General features: G+C 38.7%; 2 protein-coding genes, 1 long non-coding RNA gene and 1 pseudogene across 6 annotated transcripts in view; 2 read left to right on the forward strand and 2 right to left on the reverse strand.

Moving 5' to 3' along the window:
* Positions 1-13,572, forward strand: LOC114156917 (gastrula zinc finger protein XlCGF57.1-like). Of its 3 annotated transcripts, XM_028037534.1 has the most exons (4): positions 1-310; positions 8,077-8,175; positions 11,547-12,044; positions 12,381-13,572. In XM_028037534.1, the coding sequence occupies exons 1-4, from the start codon at positions 142-144 to the stop codon at positions 12,896-12,898; spliced, it is 1,284 nt and encodes a 427-aa protein (XP_027893335.1). In that variant the 5' UTR covers positions 1-141; the 3' UTR covers positions 12,899-13,572. The 3 variants fall into 3 exon arrangements, with proteins under 3 accessions (XP_027893335.1, XP_027893333.1, XP_027893334.1); XM_028037532.1 differs by having other exon boundaries at positions 11,547-13,572; XM_028037533.1 differs by lacking the exon at positions 8,077-8,175 and adding an exon at positions 3,683-4,012 and having other exon boundaries at positions 4-310; positions 11,877-13,572.
* Positions 1-23,301, reverse strand: part of LOC114156967 (myelin-oligodendrocyte glycoprotein-like) — a 1,059,483-nt gene that overhangs the window by 207,666 nt on the left and 828,516 nt on the right. The window lies entirely within an intron of this gene.
* On the forward strand, positions 4,801-5,462 carry LOC114157840 (gastrula zinc finger protein XlCGF49.1-like; annotated as a pseudogene).
* Positions 12,768-23,301, reverse strand: part of LOC114157018 (uncharacterized) — a 20,334-nt gene continuing 9,800 nt past the window's right edge. The window contains exon 3 of the long non-coding RNA XR_003598069.1: positions 12,768-12,825. This is a non-coding gene — a long non-coding RNA (uncharacterized LOC114157018). The remainder of the gene's footprint in view (positions 12,826-23,301) is intronic.

Genomic DNA, 23,301 nt, shown 5'->3' on the forward strand with positions numbered 1-23,301 from the left:
TCGTTTACAGTTTCTTCAGTGCAGCCAAAGTGAAACACACAGAAAGCTACGGAGCTCACGAGGTAGCATTAGCTCCTCTTAGAAGGTAGTTTGAAAACAGGTTTGGTGTTTTCGGTAAATATTTCCGTGTTTTCAGTGAAAATGTCTTCAGTTCCGCCTCAGAGAGAGTTTATCAACGAGCAGGTAACTCCTGCTGGAGAAACATTCACAGAGTTTAAAGAAATCAACGTTAAGATGGAGGAAGAGATGGAGGATCAGCGCAGACTGATGGATTTTACCCGGATACCGAGGATCATCTTACACCGGATAGGTACGAAACACCTTCATGTTTTACTGATTAATCAGGTTTAAGAAAGACGAAGCTGAAGTTGGTTTCCAATTCAAGCTTCCGATTCGGGAAATGGCTAAAGGGCGATTCCACCTATTTTTTTCTTCCGCACCTTTAATCGACTCTAGTTTAAAAACTACAACACCCAGACTCTTCAAACCTGGACTGGAGTATTCTGCTCTAATAGCAGAATATTTAAACCCAGGGGCGATTCTAGGATCTGACCTTTAGGGGTCCTTAGCTCCCAGCAGTGCTAAGAACCAAGAGAAGTTATTTGTTGGTGCATTTTTCTAAACTTCACTGCTTATTTACATACATTCACATAAGAAATTCAATAGTTTTGTCCAACTAAAACCGTTAACAACTACATACAGGTCTGGAAAAAATGAAGAGACCACTGCACTAAACCCCATTGAAAACCTCCTGGTTATTCCACCAAATATTGGTTTCTGAACTCTTCCTGAGTTAAAACATTTGTTTTGTTGTTTCTAAATGAATATGAACTAGTTCTCTTTGCTTTATTCAAGGTCTGAAAGTACTGCATTTTTAAATTATTTTGACCTTTTCTCATTTTCTGAAAATAAATACAAAGTTTTTGCTTGGAATTTCAGAGACATGTCAGTAGTTCAACAATCTTCATTTTATTTAAACATGTACCTATACAGTGAACCCTCGTTTTTCTCGGGGGTTGTGTTCCCAAAAGAACCCATGATAGGCGAAATCCGTGAAGCATTTACCTTTATTTTTTACAATTATTATAAAGCATAATTACCGTATTTTCCGCACTATAAGCCGCACCACATTATAAGGCGCACCTTCAATTAATGGCCTATTTTAAAACTTTTTTCATATATAAGTTGCACCGTATTTAAGGCGCATAGAATAGACGCTACAGTAGAGGCTGGAGTTACGTTATGCATCCATTAGATGGAGCTGCGCTAAAGGGAATGTCATCAAAATAGTCAAATAGGTCAGTCAAACTTTATTAATAGATTACTGTTGTGGAAAAAATACTATTTCCAAGCACTGTTCAGGTGAAATCACTCAGTCAGGTTTATTCGTATATTGTGCACAATACAGAGAGCTTGTAGGACAGTCAGTAATGAAGCAGGTCTGGATGAAAAGCTCTATCAGGCAGAGAAACACATGAGTTTTATACCAAGGATAAAGATTTAACAACAAGAAGTGAGACAGTCTGGTTCTGATGCAGCTGTAGAAAACAACTTCCAACCTTCTACATGTAACCCAAATAGTTCTTTTGGTGAAAGTTCACAATAATTCATATAACATGACTAGCAGATGTGACCTTAATGTAATTTTTCCATCACATTTCCCCCCTTTTGATTCTAAATAAATATGATAATATTTAATATTAATCAACACACATCTCCCTCCTCAGTCATAAGACATAACACAACACTATCCTGGAAGATGTAACAAAAACAACAAAACACATATACACAAGATACGAAAAACCTACCGGCATTCACCTGTTCAACCCTATAACAATACGACTGTGTTTGGTAGGAAAAGTTATCTTGCAGCCCCTCCTTGCCAGGGAGGCGGTCCTCTATATGTTCTGTCCAGGAAAAGTGTGGAGGTATCATACCAATGATTGAAGACATAAAAACCCAGGAAACAATAATAAAGAAAATGAAAATGTAACACAAAAGCTAATTAAGGAGGAGAAAAAAATTAACAATAAAAAAAAAACATTTAAAAGGAAAAACAAACAAAAATCAACGTCAAAACAAAAACCCAAGCTTAATAGAAAACTTATATCTAATCGAATAAATCAATCTAAACCACATCCCAACAACAATCCATAATCATGAAATACCTTACTCCAACTAAACTGAAAAAGAGAAAAAAAAACTAAAATGGAAAAAAAGATTCATTTCCAGATCAAATGAAAAATAAAATCAAAATATAAAATGCATATTTAGAACATGCAGAAAGGATAGGCATTTGTTTTTGTGAAACAGACGTTTCAGTGAATTGCAAAGCAGTATAGGAAAGCTAGGATACTAGCCTGAAAATATCAATGATTAACACTACTTAAAGACAAAAAACAAACAAAAAAACCCCAAACAAACGTTACACTGAAGGAAATCTTACACCTAATACAGTTTACTGGAGAGACTTAAACATCGCTGTATCTGAAAACTGTTTAAACAATCTGCACAAATGATAAATATTAAATACTCACTGGTTGGCTGTAAGGGCCACAGGTTCTTCTCTGCTAGCCCTAAAAAAATAAAAATAGTAAAAGTCTCAATTATGTTTAATTTTAGCTATAATTTAACTTTTATTCTACAAATTAGTTGCTTATTGGTGTCATTGAGGTTTAATTTCCTACTTTAAAAAGTGCCTTAAACGCATCTCATATCATTCTAAGTATTTAAAATACTTGGAATGATCAACGTTGACCTGGACTGTTTACTATTCATCATATAATATCTAAATTACAGTTTGTGATCCGTGACAGTCTTATCTTATAAAAAATGTCTATATTCCAGCTTTTAGTTTATGTATTCATCTTCAGTGAGTTTAATAGATGAACTCTCACCTTGCCCCATACCTGTCAAGCTGTAGGTTTGAGAATATGGGAAATGTCGCCTGGATTTGGGGGAGAGGAGGCGAACGAAGGAACGTAAGATGGGGGTGGAGGGGAGGAAATGGACCAGGAGACAGACGAAGTCCAGGGGGGGGAGGGCCCATTGCATTAAATAAATGACTTAAATAATTTATATCATTGTCCATTTTCACCGTTCATATTTAATCTTCCAAAGTGTCCAACATTCATGTCAAATATTTTCAATAGGATCATTTTGCCATTATTTTCTGCATGTTAACAACAATCACCCCACTGTTACCAATTCTGCTGCGAATCGCAGGAAAGTAAAGGCTGAGATTTAGTCGTGCTTTTGAAAGTGTGTGTTGTGTGTGTGAGTGGAGCGATGTCTGACAATATCAGTGGGTCAAGATTTGAAAGCACTTTAGGGCTTTGCTTTAGCAATTTTATGTCATTCATTAATGTGATATATTTCCTGAAGCTACATAGAGGAACAAAACTTTTTGTAATATTTGAATGGAAGCCACTAGATTAAGCCACTAAGTTAAGCTATCACCATCTTGTTTGCTCACCTGGAGGTCCATAATATCATATTTTGACTCGCATCTAGTTCCATTCTGGTCAGAAGAACCTCATTGGTTGAGTTAATGTTCATTCTTGTAAGATTGCGATTTTAGAATAACCCCCCAAAAATCCTGTTTTTATCCAACAAAATATTAAAATGAAGACTTCCTTGTTTGATTGACATTTAAAGGCTTTTGTTTTGTCTTTTTGTCCAGATCTCCCACAATGTTGTGTGTGTAAAGAGGAGGAGGTTCTCAATGAAACAGAACCACAGAGGAACCAACTCATCTCTCATGGCTCTGCAGAAACTGAGAACCAGGATCAGGAAGGAATCAATTCTGAAGACCCAGGAAAAGAGAGAAAGGAAGAACAAAAACAAAAGGAGAAATATGAGAAAACCAAAGAGCAGAAAGGCAGAACTGACACTTCAAAACAAAAAAAGCACAAGAAAGCTCACACAGGGCAAAAATTATATTCTTGTAAAATTTGTGATAAAACCTTTTCTCAAAACGATATCTTGCTGAGACACATAAGAATTCACAAAGGTGAGCGGCCTTTTTCTTGTGGGACTTGTGGAAAGAGTTACAGTAACAGAGGGACTTTAACTCATCACATGAGAATTCACACAGGTGAGAAGCCTTTCTCCTGTGGATCCTGTGGAAAGAGTTTCTCTCGAAAGGACGCTCTAAATGTCCACATGATAACTCACACAGATGAGAAGCCTTTCTCTTGTGGGTCTTGTGGAAGAGGTTTCTCTCTAAAAACTCATTTAAATGTTCACATGAGAATTCACACAGGTGAGAAGCCATTCTCTTGTGGGTCTTGTGGAAGAAGTTTCTCCCAAAAAGCCCATTTAAATGCTCATATGAAAGTTCACAAAGGTGAGAAGCCCTTCTCATGTGGGACCTGTGGAAAGAGTTACAGTGAAAGAGGGGCTTTAACTCGGCACATGAGAATTCACACAGGTGAGAAGCCCTTCTCATGTGGGACCTGTGGAAAGAGTTACAGTGAAAGAGGGGCTTTAACTCGGCACATGAGAATTCACACAGGTGAGAAGCCCTTCTCATGCGGGGCCTGTGGAAAGAGTTACAGTGAAAGAGAGCCTTTAACTCGGCACATGAGGATTCACACAGGTGAGAAGCCTTTCTCTTGTGGGACTTGTGGAAAAAGTTTCTCACTAAAAGGACCTTTATCTTATCACCTGAGAATTCACACAGGTGAGAACCCTTTCTCTTGTGGGTCGTGTGGAAAACGTTTCTCTCAAAAAGGTGATTTAAATGTTCACATGAGAATTCACACGGGTGAGAAGCCTTTCTCTTGTGGGTCGTGTGGAAAACGTTTCTCTCACAAAGGGGATTTAAATGTTCACATGAGAATTCATACGGGTGAGAAGCCTTTCTCTTGTGGGATCTGTGGAAAAAGTTTCTCTCGGAGAGGCCATGTAAATGCTCATATGAAACTTCACACAGGCGAGAAGCCCTTCTCATGTGAGACCTGTGGAAAGAGTTACAGTGAACGAGGGACTTTAACTAATCACATGAGAATTCACACAGGTGAGAAGCCTTTCTCTTGTGGGACTTGTGGAAAAAGTTTCTCACAAAAAGGACCTTTATCTTATCACCTGACAATTCACACAGGTGAGAAGCCTTTCTCTTGTGGGATCTGTGGAAAAAGTTTCTCTCAGAAAGGCCTTGTAAATGCTCATATGAAACTTCACACAGGCGAGAAGCCCTTCTCATGTGAGACCTGTGGAAAGAGTTACAGTGAACGAGGGACTTTAACTAAACACATGAGAATTCACACAGGTGAGAAGCCTTTCTCTTGTGGGACTTGTGGAAAACGTTTCTCACAAAAAGGACCTTTATCTTATCACCTGAGAATTCACACAGGTGAGAAGCCTTTCTCTTGTGGGATCTGTGGAAAAAGTTTCTCTCTGAAAGGCCATGTAAATGCTCATATGAAACTTCACACAGGCGAGAAGCCCTTCTCATGTGAGACCTGTGGAAAGAGTTACAGTGAACGAGGGACTTTAACTAATCACATGAGAATTCACACAGGTGAGAAGCCTTTCTCTTGTGGGATCTGTGGAAAATGTTTCTCTCGGAAAGGCCTTGTAAATGCTCATATGAAAATTCACACAGGCGAGAAGCCCTTCTCATGTGAGACCTGTGGAAAGAGTTACAGTGAACGAGGGACTTTAACTCGGCACATGAGCATTCACACAGGTGAGAAACCTTTCTCTTGTGGGAGCTGTGGAAAAAGTTACAGTAACACAAGTTATTTATCTCGTCACATGAAGACTCACTCTGATGAGAAGCCATATGTCCAAAACAGATCCGATCCAATTTGGCATCTAATCTTATGGAAAATCTGGTCAGATGATGTAAACAGCAAGTTGAACATATTAAAGTCAACAGATTCTTGCAGGCTGCTAGTGATTCACTGTGATTGTGTCTTTCACTGTCTGACCAAAATAAACCTGAGGTCTACTTTTGCCTAGCAGCTTGTTTTCCTTAAACCAGTTTTTTGTTTTAATTCTCAGTCGTATTTGTACTTAAGATCCCCATCAGTATCCCATTAGATACTGAAGTTAAAGAGGGGAACACATTCAGACAGGATTAATTTCTGTGCATTTCAGTTTTCATGGAGTTCTGTACCATGTAGAATAATTGAGTTTAGCTTTTATTTGAAGTTTCTGTGTTTGACTGGATGTAAAATACTTTAGAAATGAAAGCAGTGAAATGTTCTTGTTTTTCCATAAATAAAACTCTGATGTTTGTTTGAAAAAAAACTCTAAAATAATTTTGATCTGGTCAGATTTTGATTTAGAGCTAACCACAGAGAGGTTTTTATGTTCCCAAATTTTTGTCATTGTTACACTTTGCTATGAGAAGCAAAGTATATTATTAAAAAGGTTTGTTAAAATATACACTAGTATTTTGAGCAGAATATGCTTTTTAATAACTGTTGATTTGAATAAATATTGATGGATTATTCAGTGATTGTCATCGTCATTAACTGTTGCCATATTTTAAAATGTCAGCTTTAAGTAAAGCATCTAAAGATCCTTGCAATAATAATAAAACATGAGTTTTTACACAAATTGAATGTTTTTTATTTCTTCAATATCAGAATTTAAGACAGTTTTCAAAAAATGTCACATTCATTACATTTTACAAAATTAAAAGTATTTTTTCATCAATTAGACTGATTTAATATTCTAATCTCAAATGTAATGTTTTCATTAGTTATTAATCAATTCTGCATTGTCAGAAACTACATCTTTATGGACGTTTCATGCACCTTTCAGTTACTGTATCCAGAGATAACATTGCAGACGATCTACAATACTGTAATGTGACACAAAAACAAGTCAGAAATCTTTTTTGCATTTGAATTATATTTTATAAAACCGTTTGAAGCGTATGAGAGAGATATTTGTCGCCCGCGATTCATATCTCTACCTCACTCTCAGTAATAACAGTGATGAGACATAGACGGTGTGCGCCGAGTTCTGAAATTTTTCAGAAATACATGGAAATGAATCTGGGAGAGCGTCAGTTACCCTGCCGCATGATTTCGCTCTGAAGCACCTTGACAGAAAACCGTAAGCCCTAGAGAAATTTTGAAAACATTTTACCGGAGCAGGCATGCGTATCGATGTCATGACCGAGTTTGACACCAATCGGGCGATATTTGTGGGCGTGACTGCGATTTCTAAATTGTTTTGGGGTCAAAAATCCACTTCATTTCTCACTCTAATGGGGCGGCAGTTGGTTTCAGTTATACTCTGTGTTTCTGCAGTTGGAAATTTTGCTCGTTTTTAGCTTTTTACGTCGCCATTGTAACTCCGATTCCCAATAACAGTAATAGCTAAATGCCGGGATTGAGCCGCACGTTTTGATACCACTTAGACTGTTTTACAAGCTAAAACGATCACAACAATTCTCTGCGTTCCTCTATAATATATGTAGCCATTTACTGTTTAACTTCAAGACTGAATCACAAAATACAAAACTATAATATTAGACTCTGTTTCACAAGCTGAAACGATCACACATAAGAAATTAAAATACCTTCTAATATGGTTCTTTTGAAAGATTAAAAGTATTTTTTGATAACTGACTCCAAGCTCACATTTTTAAATAATTCTTTTTTTCATTAGTGTCAGTATGATGTAATATTCTAATCATAAATGCTGTGTTTCCATTAAATGTGGAAAATCCTCATAATTAACAGAAATAAAAGGCTTGGAAACATCCGTGTGTTTGTGTAATGACTTTAATACTGTGTTTCACTCACTGAAATATATGAACCTTTTATTAAAGTTGTAAGATATTTAATATAACTTTATGTTGAGAGGAGGCTCAAAGTGGAAAATTCAGGTGGAACTAAAAATCGTTTACAGTTTCTTCAGTGCAGCCAAAGTGAAACACACAGGAAGCTACGGAGCTCACGAGGTAGCATTAGCTCCTCTTAGAAGGTAGTTTGAAAACAGGTTTGGTGTTTTCGGTAAATATTTCCGTGTTTTCAGTGAAAATGTCTTCAGTTCCGCCTCAGAGAGAGTTTATCAACGAGCAGGTAACTCCTGCTGGAGAAACATTCACAGAGTGGAAAGAAATCAACGTTAAGATGGAGGAAGAGATGGAGGATCAGCGCAGTCTGATGGATTTTACCCGGATACCGAGGATCATCTTACACCGGATAGGTACGAAACACCTTCATGTTTTACTGATTAATCAGGTTTAAGAAAGACGAAGCTGAAGTTGGTTTCCAATTCAAGCTTCCGATTCGGGAAATGGCTAAAGGGCGATTCCACCTATTTTTTCCTTCCGCACCTTTAATCGACTCTAGTTTAAAAACTACAACACCCAGACTCTTCAAACCTGGACTGGAGTATTCTGCTCTAATAGCAGAATATTTAAACCCAGGGGCGATTCTAGGATCTGACCTTTAGGGGTCCTTAGCCCCCAGCAGTGCTAAGAACCAAGAGAAGTTATTTGTTGGTGCATTTTTCTAAACTTCACTGCTTATTTACATACATTCACATAAGAAATTCAATAGTTTTGTCCAACTAAAACCGTTAACAACTACATACAGGTCTGGAAAAAATGAAGAGACCACTGCACTAAACCCCATTGAAAACCTCCTGGTTATTCCCCCAAATATTGGTTTCTGAACTCTTCCTGAGTTAAAACATTTGTTTTGTTGTTTCTAAATGAATATGAACTAGTTCTCTTTGCATTATTCAAGGTCTGAAAGTACTGCATTTTTAAATTATTTTGACCTTTTCTCATTTTCTGAAAATAAATACAAAGTTTTTGCTTGGAATTTCAGAGACATGTCAGTAGTTCAACAATCTTCATTTTATTTAAACATGTACCTATACAGTGAACCCTCGTTTTTCTCGGGGGTTGTGTTCCCAAAAGAACCCATGATAGGCGAAATCCGTGAAGCATTTACCTTTATTTTGTACAATTATTATAAAGCATAATTACCGTATTTTCCGCACTATAAGGCGCACCACATTATAAGGCGCACCTTCAATGAATGGCCTATTTTAAAACTTTTTTCATATATAAGTTGCACCGTATTTAAGGCGCATAGAATAGACGCTACAGTAGAGGCTGGAGTTACGTTATGCATCCATTAGATGGAGCTGCGCTAAAGGGAATGTCATCAAAATAGTCAAATAGGTCAGTCAAACTTTATTAATAGATTACTGTTGTGGAAAAAATACTATTTCCAAGCACTGTTCAGGTGAAATCACTCAGTCAGGTTTATTCATATATTGTGCACAATACAGAGAGCTTGTAGGACAGTCAGTAATGAAGCAGGTCTGGATGAAAAGCTCTGTCAGGCAGAGAAACACATGAGTTTTATACCAAGGATAAAGATTTAACAACAAGAGGTGAGACAGTCTGGTTCTGATGCAGCTGTAGAAAACAACTTCCAACCTTCTACATGTAACCCAAATAGTTCTTTTGGTGAAAGTTCACAATAATTCATATAACATGACTAGCAGATGTGACCTTAATGTAATTTTTCCATCACATTTCCCCCCTTTTGATTCTAAATAAATATGATAATAGTTAATATTAATCAACACACATTTCCCTCCTCAGTCATAAGACATAACACAACACTATCCTGGAAGATGTAACAAAAACAACAAAACACATATACACAAGATACGAAAAACCTACCGGCATTCACCTGTTCAACCCTATAACAATATGACTGTGTTTGGTAGGAAAAGTTATCTTGCAGCCCCTCCTTGCCAGGGAGGCGGTCCTCTATATGTTCTGTCCAGGAAAAGTGTGGAGGTATCATACCAATGATTGAAGACATAAAAACCCAGGAAACAATAATAAAGAAAATGAAAATGTAACACAAAAGCTAATTAAGGAGGAGAAAAAAATTAACAATAAAAAAAAAACATTTAAAAGGAAAAGCAAACAAAAATCAACGTCAAAACAAAAACCCCAAGCTTAATAGAAAACTTATATCTAATCGAATAAATCAATCTAAACCACATCACAACAACAATCCATAATCATGAAATACCTTACTCCAACTAAACTTAAAAAGAGAAAAAAAAACTAAAATGGAAAAAAAGATTCATTTCCAGATCAAATGAAAAATAAAATCAAAATATAAAATGCATATTTAGAACATGCAGAAAGGATAGGCATTTGTTTTTGTGAAACAGACATTTCAGTGAATAGCAAAGCAGTATAGGAAAGCTAGGATACTAGCCTGAAAATATCAATGATTAACACTACTTAAAGACAAAAAACAAACAAAAAAACCCCAAAACAAACGTTACACTGAAGGAAATCTTACACCTAATACAGTTTACTGGTGAGACTTAAACATCGCTGTATCTGAAAACTGTTTAAACAATCTGCACAAATGATAAATATTAAATACTCACTGGTTGGCTGTAAGGGCCACAGGTTCTTCTCTGCTAGCCCTAAAAAAATAAAAATAGTAAAAGTCTCAATTATGTTTAATTTTAGCTATAATTTAACTTTTATTCTACAAATTAGTTGCTTATTGGTGTCATTGAGGTTTAATTTCCTACTTTAAAAAGTGCCTTAAACGCATCTCATATCGTTCTAAGTATTTAAAATACTTGGAATGATCAACGTTGACCTGGACTGTTTACTATTCATCATATAATATCTAAATTACAGTTTGTGATCCGTGACAGTCTTATCTTATAAAAAATGTCTATATTCCAGCTTTTAGTTTATGTATTCATCTTCAGTGAGTTTAATAGATGAACTCTCACCTTGCCCCATACCTGTCAAGCTGTAGGTTTGAGAATATGGGAAATGTCGCCTGGATTTGGGGGAGAGGAGGCGAACGAAGGAACGTAAGATGGGGGTGGAGGGGAGGAAATGGACCAGGAGACAGACGAAGTCCAGGGGGGGGAGGGCCCATTGCATTAAATAAATGACTTAAATAATTTATATCACTGTCCATTTTCACCTTTCATATTTAATCTTCCACAGTGTCCAACATTCATGTGAAATATTTTCAATAGGATCATTTTTGCCATTATTTTCTGCATGTTAACAACAATCACCCCACTGTTACCAATTCTGCTGCGAATCGCAGGAAAGTAAAGGCTGAGATTTAGTCGTGCTTTTGAAAGTGTGTGTTGTGTGTGTGAGTGGAGCGATGTCTGACAATATCAGTGGGTCAAGATTTGAAAGCACTTTAGGGCTTTGCTTTAGCAATTTTATGTCATTCTTTAATGTGATATCCTGAAGCTACATAGAGGAAGAAAACTTTTTGTAATATTTGAATGGAAGCCACTAGATTAAGCCACTAAGTTAAGCTATCACCATCTTGTTTGCTCACCTGGAGGTCCATAATATCATATTTTGACTCACATCTAGTTCCATTCTGGTCAGAAGAACCTCATTGGTTGAGTTAATGTTCATTCTTGTAAGATTGCGATTTTAGAATAACCCCCCAAAAATCCTGTTTTTATCCAACAAAATATTAAAATGAAGACTTCCTTGTTTGATTGACATTTAAAGGCTTTTGTTTTGTCTTTTTGTCCAGATCTCCCACAATGTTGTGTGTGTAAAGAGGAGGAGGTTCTCAATAAAACAGAACCACAGAGGAACCAACTCATCTCTCATGGCTCTGCAGAAGCTGAGAACCGGGATCAGGAAGGAATCAATTCTGAAAACCCAGGAAAAGAGAGAAAGGAAGAACAAAAACAAAAGGAGAAATATGAGAAAACCAAAGAGCAGAAAGGCAGAACTGACACTTCAAAACAAAAAAAGCACAAGAAAGCTCACACAGGGCAAAAATTATATTCTTGTAAAATTTGTGATAAAACCTTTTCTCAAAACGATATCTTGCTGAGACACATAAGAATTCACAAAGATGAGCGGCCTTTTTCTTGTGGGACTTGTGGAAGAGGTTTCTCCCTAAAAACTAATTTAAATGTTCACATGAGAATTCACACAGGTGAGAAGCCTTTCTCTTGTGGGTCTTGTGGAAGAAGTTTCTCCCAAAAAGCCCATTTAAATGCTCATATGAAAGTTCACAAAGGTGAGAATCCCTTCTCCTGTGGGACCTGTGGAAAGAGTTACAGTGAAAGATGGACTTTAACTAATCACATGAGAATACACACAGGTGAGAAGCCCTTCTCATGTGGGACCTGTGGAAAGAGTTACAGTGAAAGAGGGGCTTTAACTCGGCACATGAGAATTCACACAGGTGAGAAGCCTTTCTCTTGTGGGACTTGTGGAAAAAGTTTCTCACAAAAAGGACCTTTATCTTATCACCTGAGAATTCACACAGGTGAGAAGCCTTTCTCTTGTGGGATCTGTGGAAAAAGTTTCTCTCTGAAAGGCCATGTAAATGCTCATATGAAACTTCACACAGGCGAGAAGCCCTTCTCATGTGAGACCTGTGGAAAGAGTTACAGTGAACGAGGGACTTTAACTAATCACATGAGAATTCACACAGGTGAGAAGCCTTTCTCTTGTGGGATCTGTGGAAAAAGTTTCTCTCGGAAAGGCCTTGTAAATGCTCATATGAAACTTCACACAGGCGAGAAGCCCTTCTCATGTGAGACCTGTGGAAAGAGTTACAGTGAACGAGGGACTTTAACTAATCACATGAGAATTCACACAGGTGAGAAGCCTTTCTCTTGTGGGATCTGTGGAAAATGTTTCTCTCGGAAAGGCCTTGTAAATGCTCATATGAAACTTCACACAGGCGAGAAGCCCTTCTCATGTGAGACCTGTGGAAAGAGTTACAGTGAACGAGGGACTTTAACTCGGCACATGAGAATTCACACAGGTGAGAAGCCTTTTGCTTGTGGGAGCTGTGGAAACAGTTACAGTAACAGAAGTTATTTATCTCGTCACATGAAGACTCACTCTGATGAGAATCCATAGGTCCAAAACAGATCCGATCTAATTCGCATCTAATCTTATGGAAAATCTGGTCAGATGATGTAAACAGCAAGTTGAACATATTAAAGTCAACAGATTCTTGCAGGCTGCTAGTGATTCACTGTGATTGTGTCTTTCACTGTCTGACCAAGATAAACCTGAGGTCTACTTTTGCCTAGCAGCTTGTTTTCCTTAATCCAGTTTTTTGTTTTAATTCTCAGTCGTATTTGTACTTAAGATCCCCATCAGTATCCCATTAGATACTGAAGTTAAAGAGGGGAACACATTCAGACAGGATTAATTTCTGTGCATTTCAGTTTTCATGGAGTTCTGTACCATGTAGAATAATTGAGTTTAGCTTTTATTTGAAGTTTCTGTGTATGACTGGATGTAAAATACTTTAGAAATGAAAGCAGTGAAATGTTCTTGTTTTTCCATAAATAAAACTCTGATGTTTGTTTGAAAAAAATCTCTAAAATAATTTTGATCTGGTCAGATTTTGATTTAGAGCTAACCACAGAGAGGTTTTTATGTTCCCAAATTTTTGTCATTGTTACACTTTGCTATGAGAAGCAAAGTATATTATTAAAAAGGTTTGTTAAAATATACACTAGTATTTTGAGCAGAATATGCTTTTTAATAACTGTTGACTTGAATAAATATCGATGGATTATTCAGTGATTGTCATCGTCATTAACTGTTGCCATATTTTTAAATGTCAGCTTTAAGTAAAGCATCTAAAGATCCTTGCAATAACAGTAAAACATGAGTTTTTACACAAATTGAATTTTTTTCATTTCCTCAATATCAGAATTCAAGTCAGTTTTCAAAAAATGTCATATTCATGACATTTTACAAAATTAAAAGTATTTTTTCATCAATTAGTCTGATTTATTATTCTAATCTCAAATGTAATGTTGAAAATGAGATCTAGATCTCAATGGGGTTTACCTGATTAAATAAAGAATTATTATTAAAAAGTCTTTGTGATGTTTCAAGAGCCACGGTATCCAGGGTTATGTCAGCAGACCACCAAGAAGGACGAACCACATCCAATAGGATTAACTGTGGACGCAAGAGGAAGCTGTCTGAAAGGGATGTTCGGGTGCTAACCCGGATTGTATCCAAAAAACATAAAACCACGGCTGCCCAAATCACGGCAGAATTAAATGTGCACTTCAACTCTCCTGTTTCCACCAAAACTGTCCGTCGGTAGCTCCACAGGGTCAATATACACGGCCGGGCTGCTATAGCCAAACCTTTGGTCACTCGTGCCAATGCCAAACGTCGGTTTCAATGGTGCAAGGAGCGCAAATCTTGGGCTGTGGACAATGTGAAACATGTATTGTTCTCTGATGAGTCCACCTTTACTGTTTTCCCCACATCCGGGAGAGTTACGGTGTGGAGAAGCCCCAAAGAAGCGTACCACCCAGACTGTTGCATGCCCAGAGTGAAGCATGGGGGTGGATCAGTGATGGTTTGGGCTGCCATATTATGGCATTCCCTTGGCCCCATACTTGTGCTAGATGGGCGCGTCACTGCCAAGGACTACCGAACCATTCTGGAGGACCATGTGCATCCAATGGTTCAAACATTGTATCCTGAAGGAGGTGCCGTGTATCAGGATGACAATGCACCAATACACACAGCGAGACTGGTGAAAGATTGGTTTGATGAACATGAAAGTGAAGCTGAACATCTCCCATGGCCTGCACAGTCACCAGATCTAAATATTATTGAGCCACTTTGGGGTGTTTTGGAGGAGCGAGTCAGGAAACATTTTCCTCCACCAGCATCACGTCGTGACCTGGCCACTATCCTGCAAGAAGAATAGCTTAAAATCCCTCTGACCACTGTGCAGGACTTGTATATGTCATTCCCAAGACGAATTGACGCTGTATTGGCTGCAAAGGAGGCCCTACACCATACTAATAAGTTATTGTGGTCTAAAACCACATTTTTACCTATCTCCTTTTACCAAGGTGTTGAGGGGATCCATTTTGGTGGCCTTAGGATCACATCTCTGCTTTTTGCGGATGATGTGGTCCTATTGGCTTCATCAGGTCGTGATCTGCTGCTCTCGCTGGAGCGGTTCGCAGCCGAGTGTGAAGCGGCCGGGATGGGGATCAGTGCCTCCAAATCCGAGGCCATGGTCTTGAGCCGGAAAAGGGTAGAGTGCCTGCTCCAAGTGGAGGAGTTCAAGTATCTTGGGATCTTGTACACGAATGGGGGAAGAAGGGAGCTGGAGATCGACAGGCGGATTGGCGCAGCGTCTGCCGTCAAGCGGGCACTGTACCGGTCCGTCGTGGTGAAGAAAGAGCTGAGCCAAAAAGCGGAGCTCTCGATTTACCGGTCGATCTACGTTCCCACCCTCATCTACGGTCATGAGATTTGGGTCATGACTGAAAGAACGAGATCGCGGATACAAGCGGCCAAAATGTGTTTTCTCTGTAGGGTGTCTGGGCTCTCCCTTAGAGATAGGGTGAGAAGCTCAGTCATCCGGGAGGGACTCAGAGTAGAGCCGCTGCTCCTTCACATCGAGAGGAGCCAGTTGAGGCTCGGGCATCTGGCCAGAATGCCTCCTGGACGCCTCCCTGGTGAGGCGTTCCGGGCACGTCCCACCGGGAGGAGGCCCCGGGGAAGACCCAGGACACGCTGGAGGGACTATGTCTCTGGGCTGGGAACGCCTCGGGATTCCCCCGGAGGAGCTGAATTATTCATAGTGGACTTACGGGATTATATTGCATTGTGTAACCCGCAATTAGTAAAGGACTTTTATTTTTGCGGGCCCACTTCCTGTGTTGCCCGAACTCTGCTAACTTATTTAAAGCCACGCCTCCAGTGCGCAGTAAAAGATCCTCACCTGTTCCACTGATTGTGGCTTGCTGTTGGCGTCTTCCTCAGGAATTCCTCCAAAAATCTTTGAACCTATTGATTTGATTGCTGGGTGAGTTTGTTATTTGTTAACAGTATTACTTTTTCATGTGGTACTTCTGCTCGATTGCTCATTGGAGGGTTGTTTTATTAGAATCACTGGCATTGTTTACCTGGACCACCACCAGGATTCTGTTAGTGCTGATTGTGGCTAAGTACGCCCCACTCTCTTCTAAAAGGTAACTTGTTGCTGAATTTTGTGCGTATTCTGACACCTTTACATTGATGCTGAGGCACTGAAGTTTAAGATAAAATTGATCAGAACAGAATGTAGCTACACTTAAGTTGATATTACGCAGTATATTTATTTATTTATTTATTTATTTATTTATTTATTTATTTATTTTCCTTCCCTCACTCTGCTTGAGTATTTGATGATTAATTTATTTTATTTTTCTTGATTGATATTTTGGAAGTGCACTTTAACTTTAAATTGATTAGTTGAAATATGATAGTTTTGTTTTGTTTTACTTAAATTATGGTTAATTTAACCTGATTGAAATGTTTGTTTAATTATTAGGAATCTAATTATTGCATTTGCATTTAGTATGCATAAACTAGATGTTTAAATTTAATAATTATTTCCTTTGTATTATATTTGTACATAATTGTTTCTGATAAAACACTTAACGGGTTTTCTGACCTTTTAGGTCGGTTTTTTTTTTCACCTGTCGGATCAGATCCTCATCTGGATCGAAAGATGGCGAGCTAGGAATGGACTATGGACTTTATGATTTGGAAATCAATTTATTCTGACTCAATTCTCATGTGTCTCATTGTGTTGTTGTAATTGTATGTTTTTTTATTCAAATCACTTAATATATATTCACCAAAACTAAAAGCACTGCGTCCTGTTTTTTTCACACCTCAGGCTCCTTAAAAGGCCACTCTTCCGATGCTGCTTATGTAGCCGCAGTTAGCTGCCTAGCCCATAACTGTTACAATTGACATGAACATTTTCAGTGTGATTGTGTTTAAACTGAGACTAACTTTCATCCTTCTGAGAATTTATTCTCTAACAATCATATGATCTTTCTACATCAAGTAAAGAAACTATTTCTGATAAGATCTTTATAGAAGATCACATCACAATAAAATACTTTTTAACTCTTTTATTATCAGTTAAAAAAAACAAAAACAAATGTTTTGATCATCATGGAGTTGAAGTTTATGTCAACTGCATTCAGTTTATCTAACGTGTTTTTAGCCTCTATTGAAGTATTCCACCATGTTGGCCATTAAGTCCCAGTTAGCTTTTCATCTGGACACTTAGTAAAAAATCATAAGCTTGAATTTTTTATCCTGATCTGACTTAGAAACAAACCACATGAATTCTGCAGAATTTTACCACAAAATTAGTTTTGCGGTTCCTTAAGTGACTGAAAAAAATATGAAAAGAACGAAGCAAAACTGACTTTGTCTCATCCTTCGCCTCTGCCTCTATATTTGAAATTCAGGACAGAGACGGTGTTGTAATTTCCTGCATAAACATTTATGATTCCTGAGAAAGGATCCGAGAACGCAAATCATCCTGAGTAAACAGCAGCAGGCGGGGAACTGTGTTCAGCTCCAAAGGAATCATATCAATCAACGTGTGAACAACAAAAATGTCCAGTAACCACTTGCTACATGTCAGAATTGGTCAAATATTTAATGCTCCAATATGCATCAGCAAATCACCAATTCAGTTCAATGTAAATAGAAATTAAATGTCGTAATATCCAGTATCAGGCAGTCTTCTAAAGACAGTGTTGCCGTCATGGCCTGCTAACTGTTCCAATAGCTAACATTGGAATATTCCAATATTCCAATATGGATTTTTCTATATCTAAATGTGACTGTGCGGTGAAGCTAAAAATTAAACTACTGTAATAATTGGTGCAACAACAGTTACATTTTGTCAGAAATATTTACAAATAAAATATAAATGGGGCATATGGGATCATTTCACCTCCTCTGGGTGTCACAGACACAGAATCTGAGCACCGGCAAGAGGAGCGTTTATATCTACTAGCTGGGGTTTATTTTACTATTTTTATGATTTACTTCATTTGTAAGAAATAAGCTATGTAGGAATATATGTGTGTGCCTGTGTTGCATTGTGCGTGTTTGTGTTTGTGTGGGTCAGACACACAACGTGTCCACATTTGTGTGCTTGTGGCCTGTATTTGTGTGGCTCATAAGCATCGTGTTGATTTTGTGCTCCACTTACATGAAGCGCATTAGGGTTGTGTTTGTGTGAGTCGTGTGGAAATTAGGGCATAAGCAAATTATCTCTGATATTTAAGATAAGTTATAATTTGCTTATATTAGAGATAAGTGAATTATCTCTAAGATAATAAACAAATTATTACGTATCTCTAAGATAAGTAATAATTTGCTTATTATTATCTGTAATAAGTAATAATTTGCTTATTATCTTAGAGATAAATAAATTTTCTCTAAGATAATAAGCAAATTATTACGTATCTCTAAGATAAGTAATTGTGTGTCTGTAATAATTTGCTCGTCTTAAGCAAATTATTCTCAGGTAAGAGAAGATCCTACATCATGGTCCTGCTGCTGGCCTCTGGTCTGTTGTCTCCTCCCCGACTCTTTGCTCCTTCTATTGTGACAATAAACATTTCTTTAAAATATATCAAAAGCAACAGTGAGAACAACTTTTGCAAAGAAAAAAACAGGACTGGGTTTATTCCTGGCAACAACTAGCTATCAAGCAATGCAACATGGCTCAACAGCAACAGCAAGGGCCCCTCCTTTTCCAGTTCAGGCATTCGCCTTGTTAGGCCTACGACAAAGTTTATTTGCCCACAGCTGATGAAGCCAATAGGACCTCATCACATCTGCAAAAAGCAGAGACGAGATGCTAAGGCCACTAAAACGGATCCCATTAAAAAACCTTGACTGCATCTAGAAACTGGTGGGAAAGGGCAACCTGTGGAGAGCAACCTGTGGAGAGCAACCTGTGGAGGGCAACCTGTGGAGGGCAACCTGTGGAGGGCAACCTGTGGAGAGCAACCTGTGGAGGGCAACCTGTGGAGAGCAACCTGTGGAGAGCAACCTGTGGAGAGCAACCTGTGGAGGGCAACCTGTGGAGGGCAACCTGTGGAGGGCAACCTGTGGAGAGCAACCTGTGGAGGGCAACCTGTGGAGAGCAACCTGTGGAGAGCAACCTGTGGAGGGCAACCTGCGGAGAGCAACCTGCGGAGGGCAACCTGCGGAAAGCAACCTGTGGAGGGCAACCTGTGGAGAGCAACCTGCGGAGAGCAACCTGTGGAGAGCAACCTGTGGAGGGCAACCTGTGGAGAGCAACCTGTGGAGGGCAACCTGCGGAGAGCAACCTGTGGAGAGCAACCTGTGGAGGGCAACTCTCACTATGTTTCTCTAATCTGAACCATTTGCAAATTCAATTTTCTAGAAATTACTACCTTTTTGAGGACAATGTACATTATAGTCAATAACCCCAAATTAAATCATTTTTGAAATCCTGGGGGGAACCGGAGCACCCGGAGAAAACCCCACACTAACACGGGGAGAACAGACAAACTCCCACAGAAAGAGGCGCCTGGTTGAGAATGAAGAACGCTTTTCTGTGAAGATGCAGCGCTAACCACTGCATCACCGTGTTGTCCTTTTTTGTTTTTTAGTCTAAAATGTAAGATGTAATTTGGGGTTTTGAAAATGGTTCAGGACTGACCTGGACTCTTTAACTAGTTGCTTGTTTTAGAGGTTTTCTTGCTTTTCTCACCACAAATGTTTCTCCAATCGGAACCGTTTGCAAATTAAATTTTCCAGAAATTAATACTACCTTTTTTGAGGACAATTTACATTGGTCAATAACCATAATTTATATGGTTTTGGAAATCTGTGGGAAACCGGAGCACCCGGAGAAAAACCCACGGTCATTTTTTTGGGGGGGATCTAAAATAAGAAATATATTTTGGGGTTGCAAACGGTTCAGAAATTACATTTTTTACTAATCGCTTTATTCAGAGGCTTTCTTGCTTTTTTTCTTGAACATTTGTGGTTTTCTGAGCCCCAAACAGTGTCGTATCTTCTTCCACACTGAGTTTTCCTTGGCGACTGCCCCCACTGGTTCCTGTGACAGATTTTCCACAGAGCGGTCCGTCACGTCCATGGATTCCATGTTATTCGGCATGTTTTCCATAAAATCATTTACCTGGTTGGGAGAGGCATCAGGAACATCAATGTTTTCTGACAGGGTTTCCTCTGTCAGACGGTCCTGATCCATGGACGCAGTGTCAGAAACCTTGTTTTCCGGGGTAGTGTCTTTCTCTTTTGGTTCTTTTTGTCTCTCAGGTCCTAATTCGTGTTTGTGTTGATGATCAGTTTTCATGTTTTGCTGCTGTGAGTTAAGCTCACAGCCGGAGGGAAGTTGTTGAAAAGCAGTCAGTTGTTTTAGGAGACTGTCTTTCTCAGCTTTAAGCTCGGTGATAATCTTCAGGACACTCATCATTTGCTCTGAATAAGTTTTAATCTCTTTATGTATATGCTGCTTAGATGTTTCTAACTGCTGCATTAGAGTCAGAACATTTCCTTCATATCTGGCTTTTAGTTCGTGGTAATTAACTGTTGCGAATTCCAGAACAGATTGCAGATGTTTTATTACCTTAGTTGATTGCCATTGCAGGAAAGAGATATCTTCTGCATTTTTCTGGTTGAGGTTGTCCTTCTCTGCTCTGAGTGCCTTGATGAGCTCAATAAGTTCATGCTTGGTTTTTTCCAAATTAGCTTCTGTCATATGAGTCAAATCTGCTTCATACCTCGACTTTAGTTCTTCGTATGAACCATTAACCTGCTCTAGTTCTCTCAACAGGTATTTCTCGGATTCCTTGAAGCTGCTGATCTCCTTGGACATTTTCTCTATTAAATTTTGGCCCTGTCTGATCTTCTCTTCATTGACCATCTGCAGGTCAGCCTGACGTTTGATCTCACAAATGTCTGCTTCAGATTTGGACTGAAGCTCCTCGTATTTAGCCTTCATGTCGTCCAGCTCTTGTTGGAGTGCTCTGTTTTTATCTTTTAATTCCTCAATCCTTGACATGAACGCTCGCTCTGTGGCAATATGATCTATCTTCGCTAGGTCTAAGTCCTCTTGCAGCTGCTGTTTTGTGTGGCTGTCCACCTCGGAATCGATAATTGCTGGGCTGAGAGTCTCTGGATTGTTGCCCTTTTCAATTGCCTGTAGTTGTTCCTTCAACTCGATGTTCCTGCCGATGAAAATCTCCTTAAGAGCTCTCTGCCTCTCTACCTCAGCTTTTGTTTCCTCCAGTTTTGTTTGGGTATCGTCCAGCTTTTGGTTCTGGTCAAATAATTTTGCTTTCTCCATTTTTAAAAGAGAGGCAAGTCGTTGTATCTCTATGTGGAAATCAAAGGGAGGAGGTCTGTTCCCTACCCACCCATACTGACGTCCTTTGGCTAAATCACTGATGGAACAATTTTGGCTTTGATGTGCCATGTTTTGACAAAATAGTACTTGTTCAAATCAGTTGGCTAACAATCTCACTGTAAAAGCGCTTTGCGTGCGTCTGAACTCCTCAGTAGTGCAGCAAGCAATGACAAGAAGGTAGAAGTTTGTTACATAGATAGAGAGCTGATGACATCACAAGCATGACTCTAGTTGTGACATCACAGATTTTTCCTTCATCTTTGGAATGTGTTACCGTTGGTTACACTGTTTATGTTGTTATACAAGCAGTTTATGGAGAGACGTTTTTTTTGGCAATATTTACATAAAATGTGTGAATTTAGATTTCCAGATTTGTTTCATTGTGTCCAATGAAACATAAAACCTTTCAAAAGTTTTCACACACTCACACTTTTACAAACCTGAAAATTGCAAAGAAAAATGAAACTCTCCTTTAAATCTTTGTTTTAATATGTAGCGTCGCTGCTGGCTATCTGTTTGTATTGGGACTTTTTTGTCCTCCTCTGTGATTCTGTACATTCATTTTCGCGTTTAGATGTTTTCCTGTTGGCCTTTCTTTAAACCCCTCAAGAGGCTCGGCAGCACAAACACTCAGCGATGATCGAGATCAGCGGGAGCTTACATCCATCAATCAGTTCTTGGTCCATTAAGTCCCCACAGAAATATTATCTGTTTCTTTTTGTCTTTTTTTTTACTCTTGGTTTTGTGCTGCTTCTGTCTGCTGTCTCTCTTTGGATCCGTTTGGCCTGAGGTACCGGGTCTCCAGAACTAATCTAGACAAAAGTTTTCTCTTTTGTGATGTGATAAAAAAAAAAATGCCTCAAAGTCTTTTGTATTATTATTATTATTATTTGCTCTACAGAGCTAAAGCTGGCTGAATAATCTGTTGGTCTCCTTTCTTCCTTTTGTAGAGATATTTGATATTTGAGAGATAAGACACGCCGTGTCTTCCATTTTGTTGACCCCAGTAAAGGTTCCTCATTTCTGCCTGCTACTATGATTGAAGTCTGAGTTCTCCAGCAATCAGTGCAGAACGATTACCAAGGAAACATGCAGCAGGAGATCTCTCACCTGTGTAACAACACCGGCTGTTTTACCTGGAGGTTGATACTGATGGAGCTGACAGTCTATGAAGCAACACTGACCTGAAACATAAAATATGCTGCTATAATTGGAACTCTATAATGTAATCTCAGTAAATATGTTTTATACTATGTCTGTTTTTATAAACTATCGTATCCGTAATAAAAACAGATAGGTTGCTGAATCTAGCTGATGAGTCGGTCCCGAATGTTTGGGCTGTTAGAGTCGGTTCTTTGAATTGAACCACGGGAACCGGCTCCTAGAGCCGTTCTTCATTATGAGGGCCGGGGCTGCAAACACAGTTCCTACCCAACTCTTCAAACCGCACAGTGATCGATCTGCACAGGTGCTGTGAGGAACAAAAGAAGATTTTAACTCTGTTTCTCGTCCAGTAGCATAAACACTGAAATTAAGAAACCACAATCCCTGAATTAGGAGGGAATGTGGGGCAAATGTGATGAAAGATTTGCATTATTACTAAACTTCTATCACTGCTGGATCAAAGAATTATGGAATATTATGTATTTATTCATATTTTAAAGGTATGTACTTTTAGGACTGCCATCTAGTAAAAGCAGCATGAGCTGGCTACTGGTGTCTAAAACTCAGTCACCATGTCTTCTCATCTTCTGAAACAACCAGGAGGGGTATTGTGAAGCACCGCCTCACAGGGCGGGTATCAAAAAGGCTAACATGAGGTGCAAGTTGGGCGGGTTAAAGTAAGAGAAACCAGATACTGCATTCAAAGCATGATGAAGACCAGCAAGCAAAACATTCACAGAGTGGATGTAGTAGAATATCAGAGTTCAGGAGATACAGGATAGAAGATTTGACTGAATCAAGACACTGTTCACAAGTTCAGACTGGGGAACTAACTGGCAAATTGCTGGCTAAGCAGAAAAATAGATTGTATTTACTTAAATTTATACAAACCAATTTT

Source organism: Xiphophorus couchianus, chromosome 14, assembly GCF_001444195.1.
Source record: "Xiphophorus couchianus chromosome 14, X_couchianus-1.0, whole genome shotgun sequence".
NCBI classification, from domain to species: Eukaryota; Metazoa; Chordata; class Actinopteri; order Cyprinodontiformes; family Poeciliidae; genus Xiphophorus; species Xiphophorus couchianus.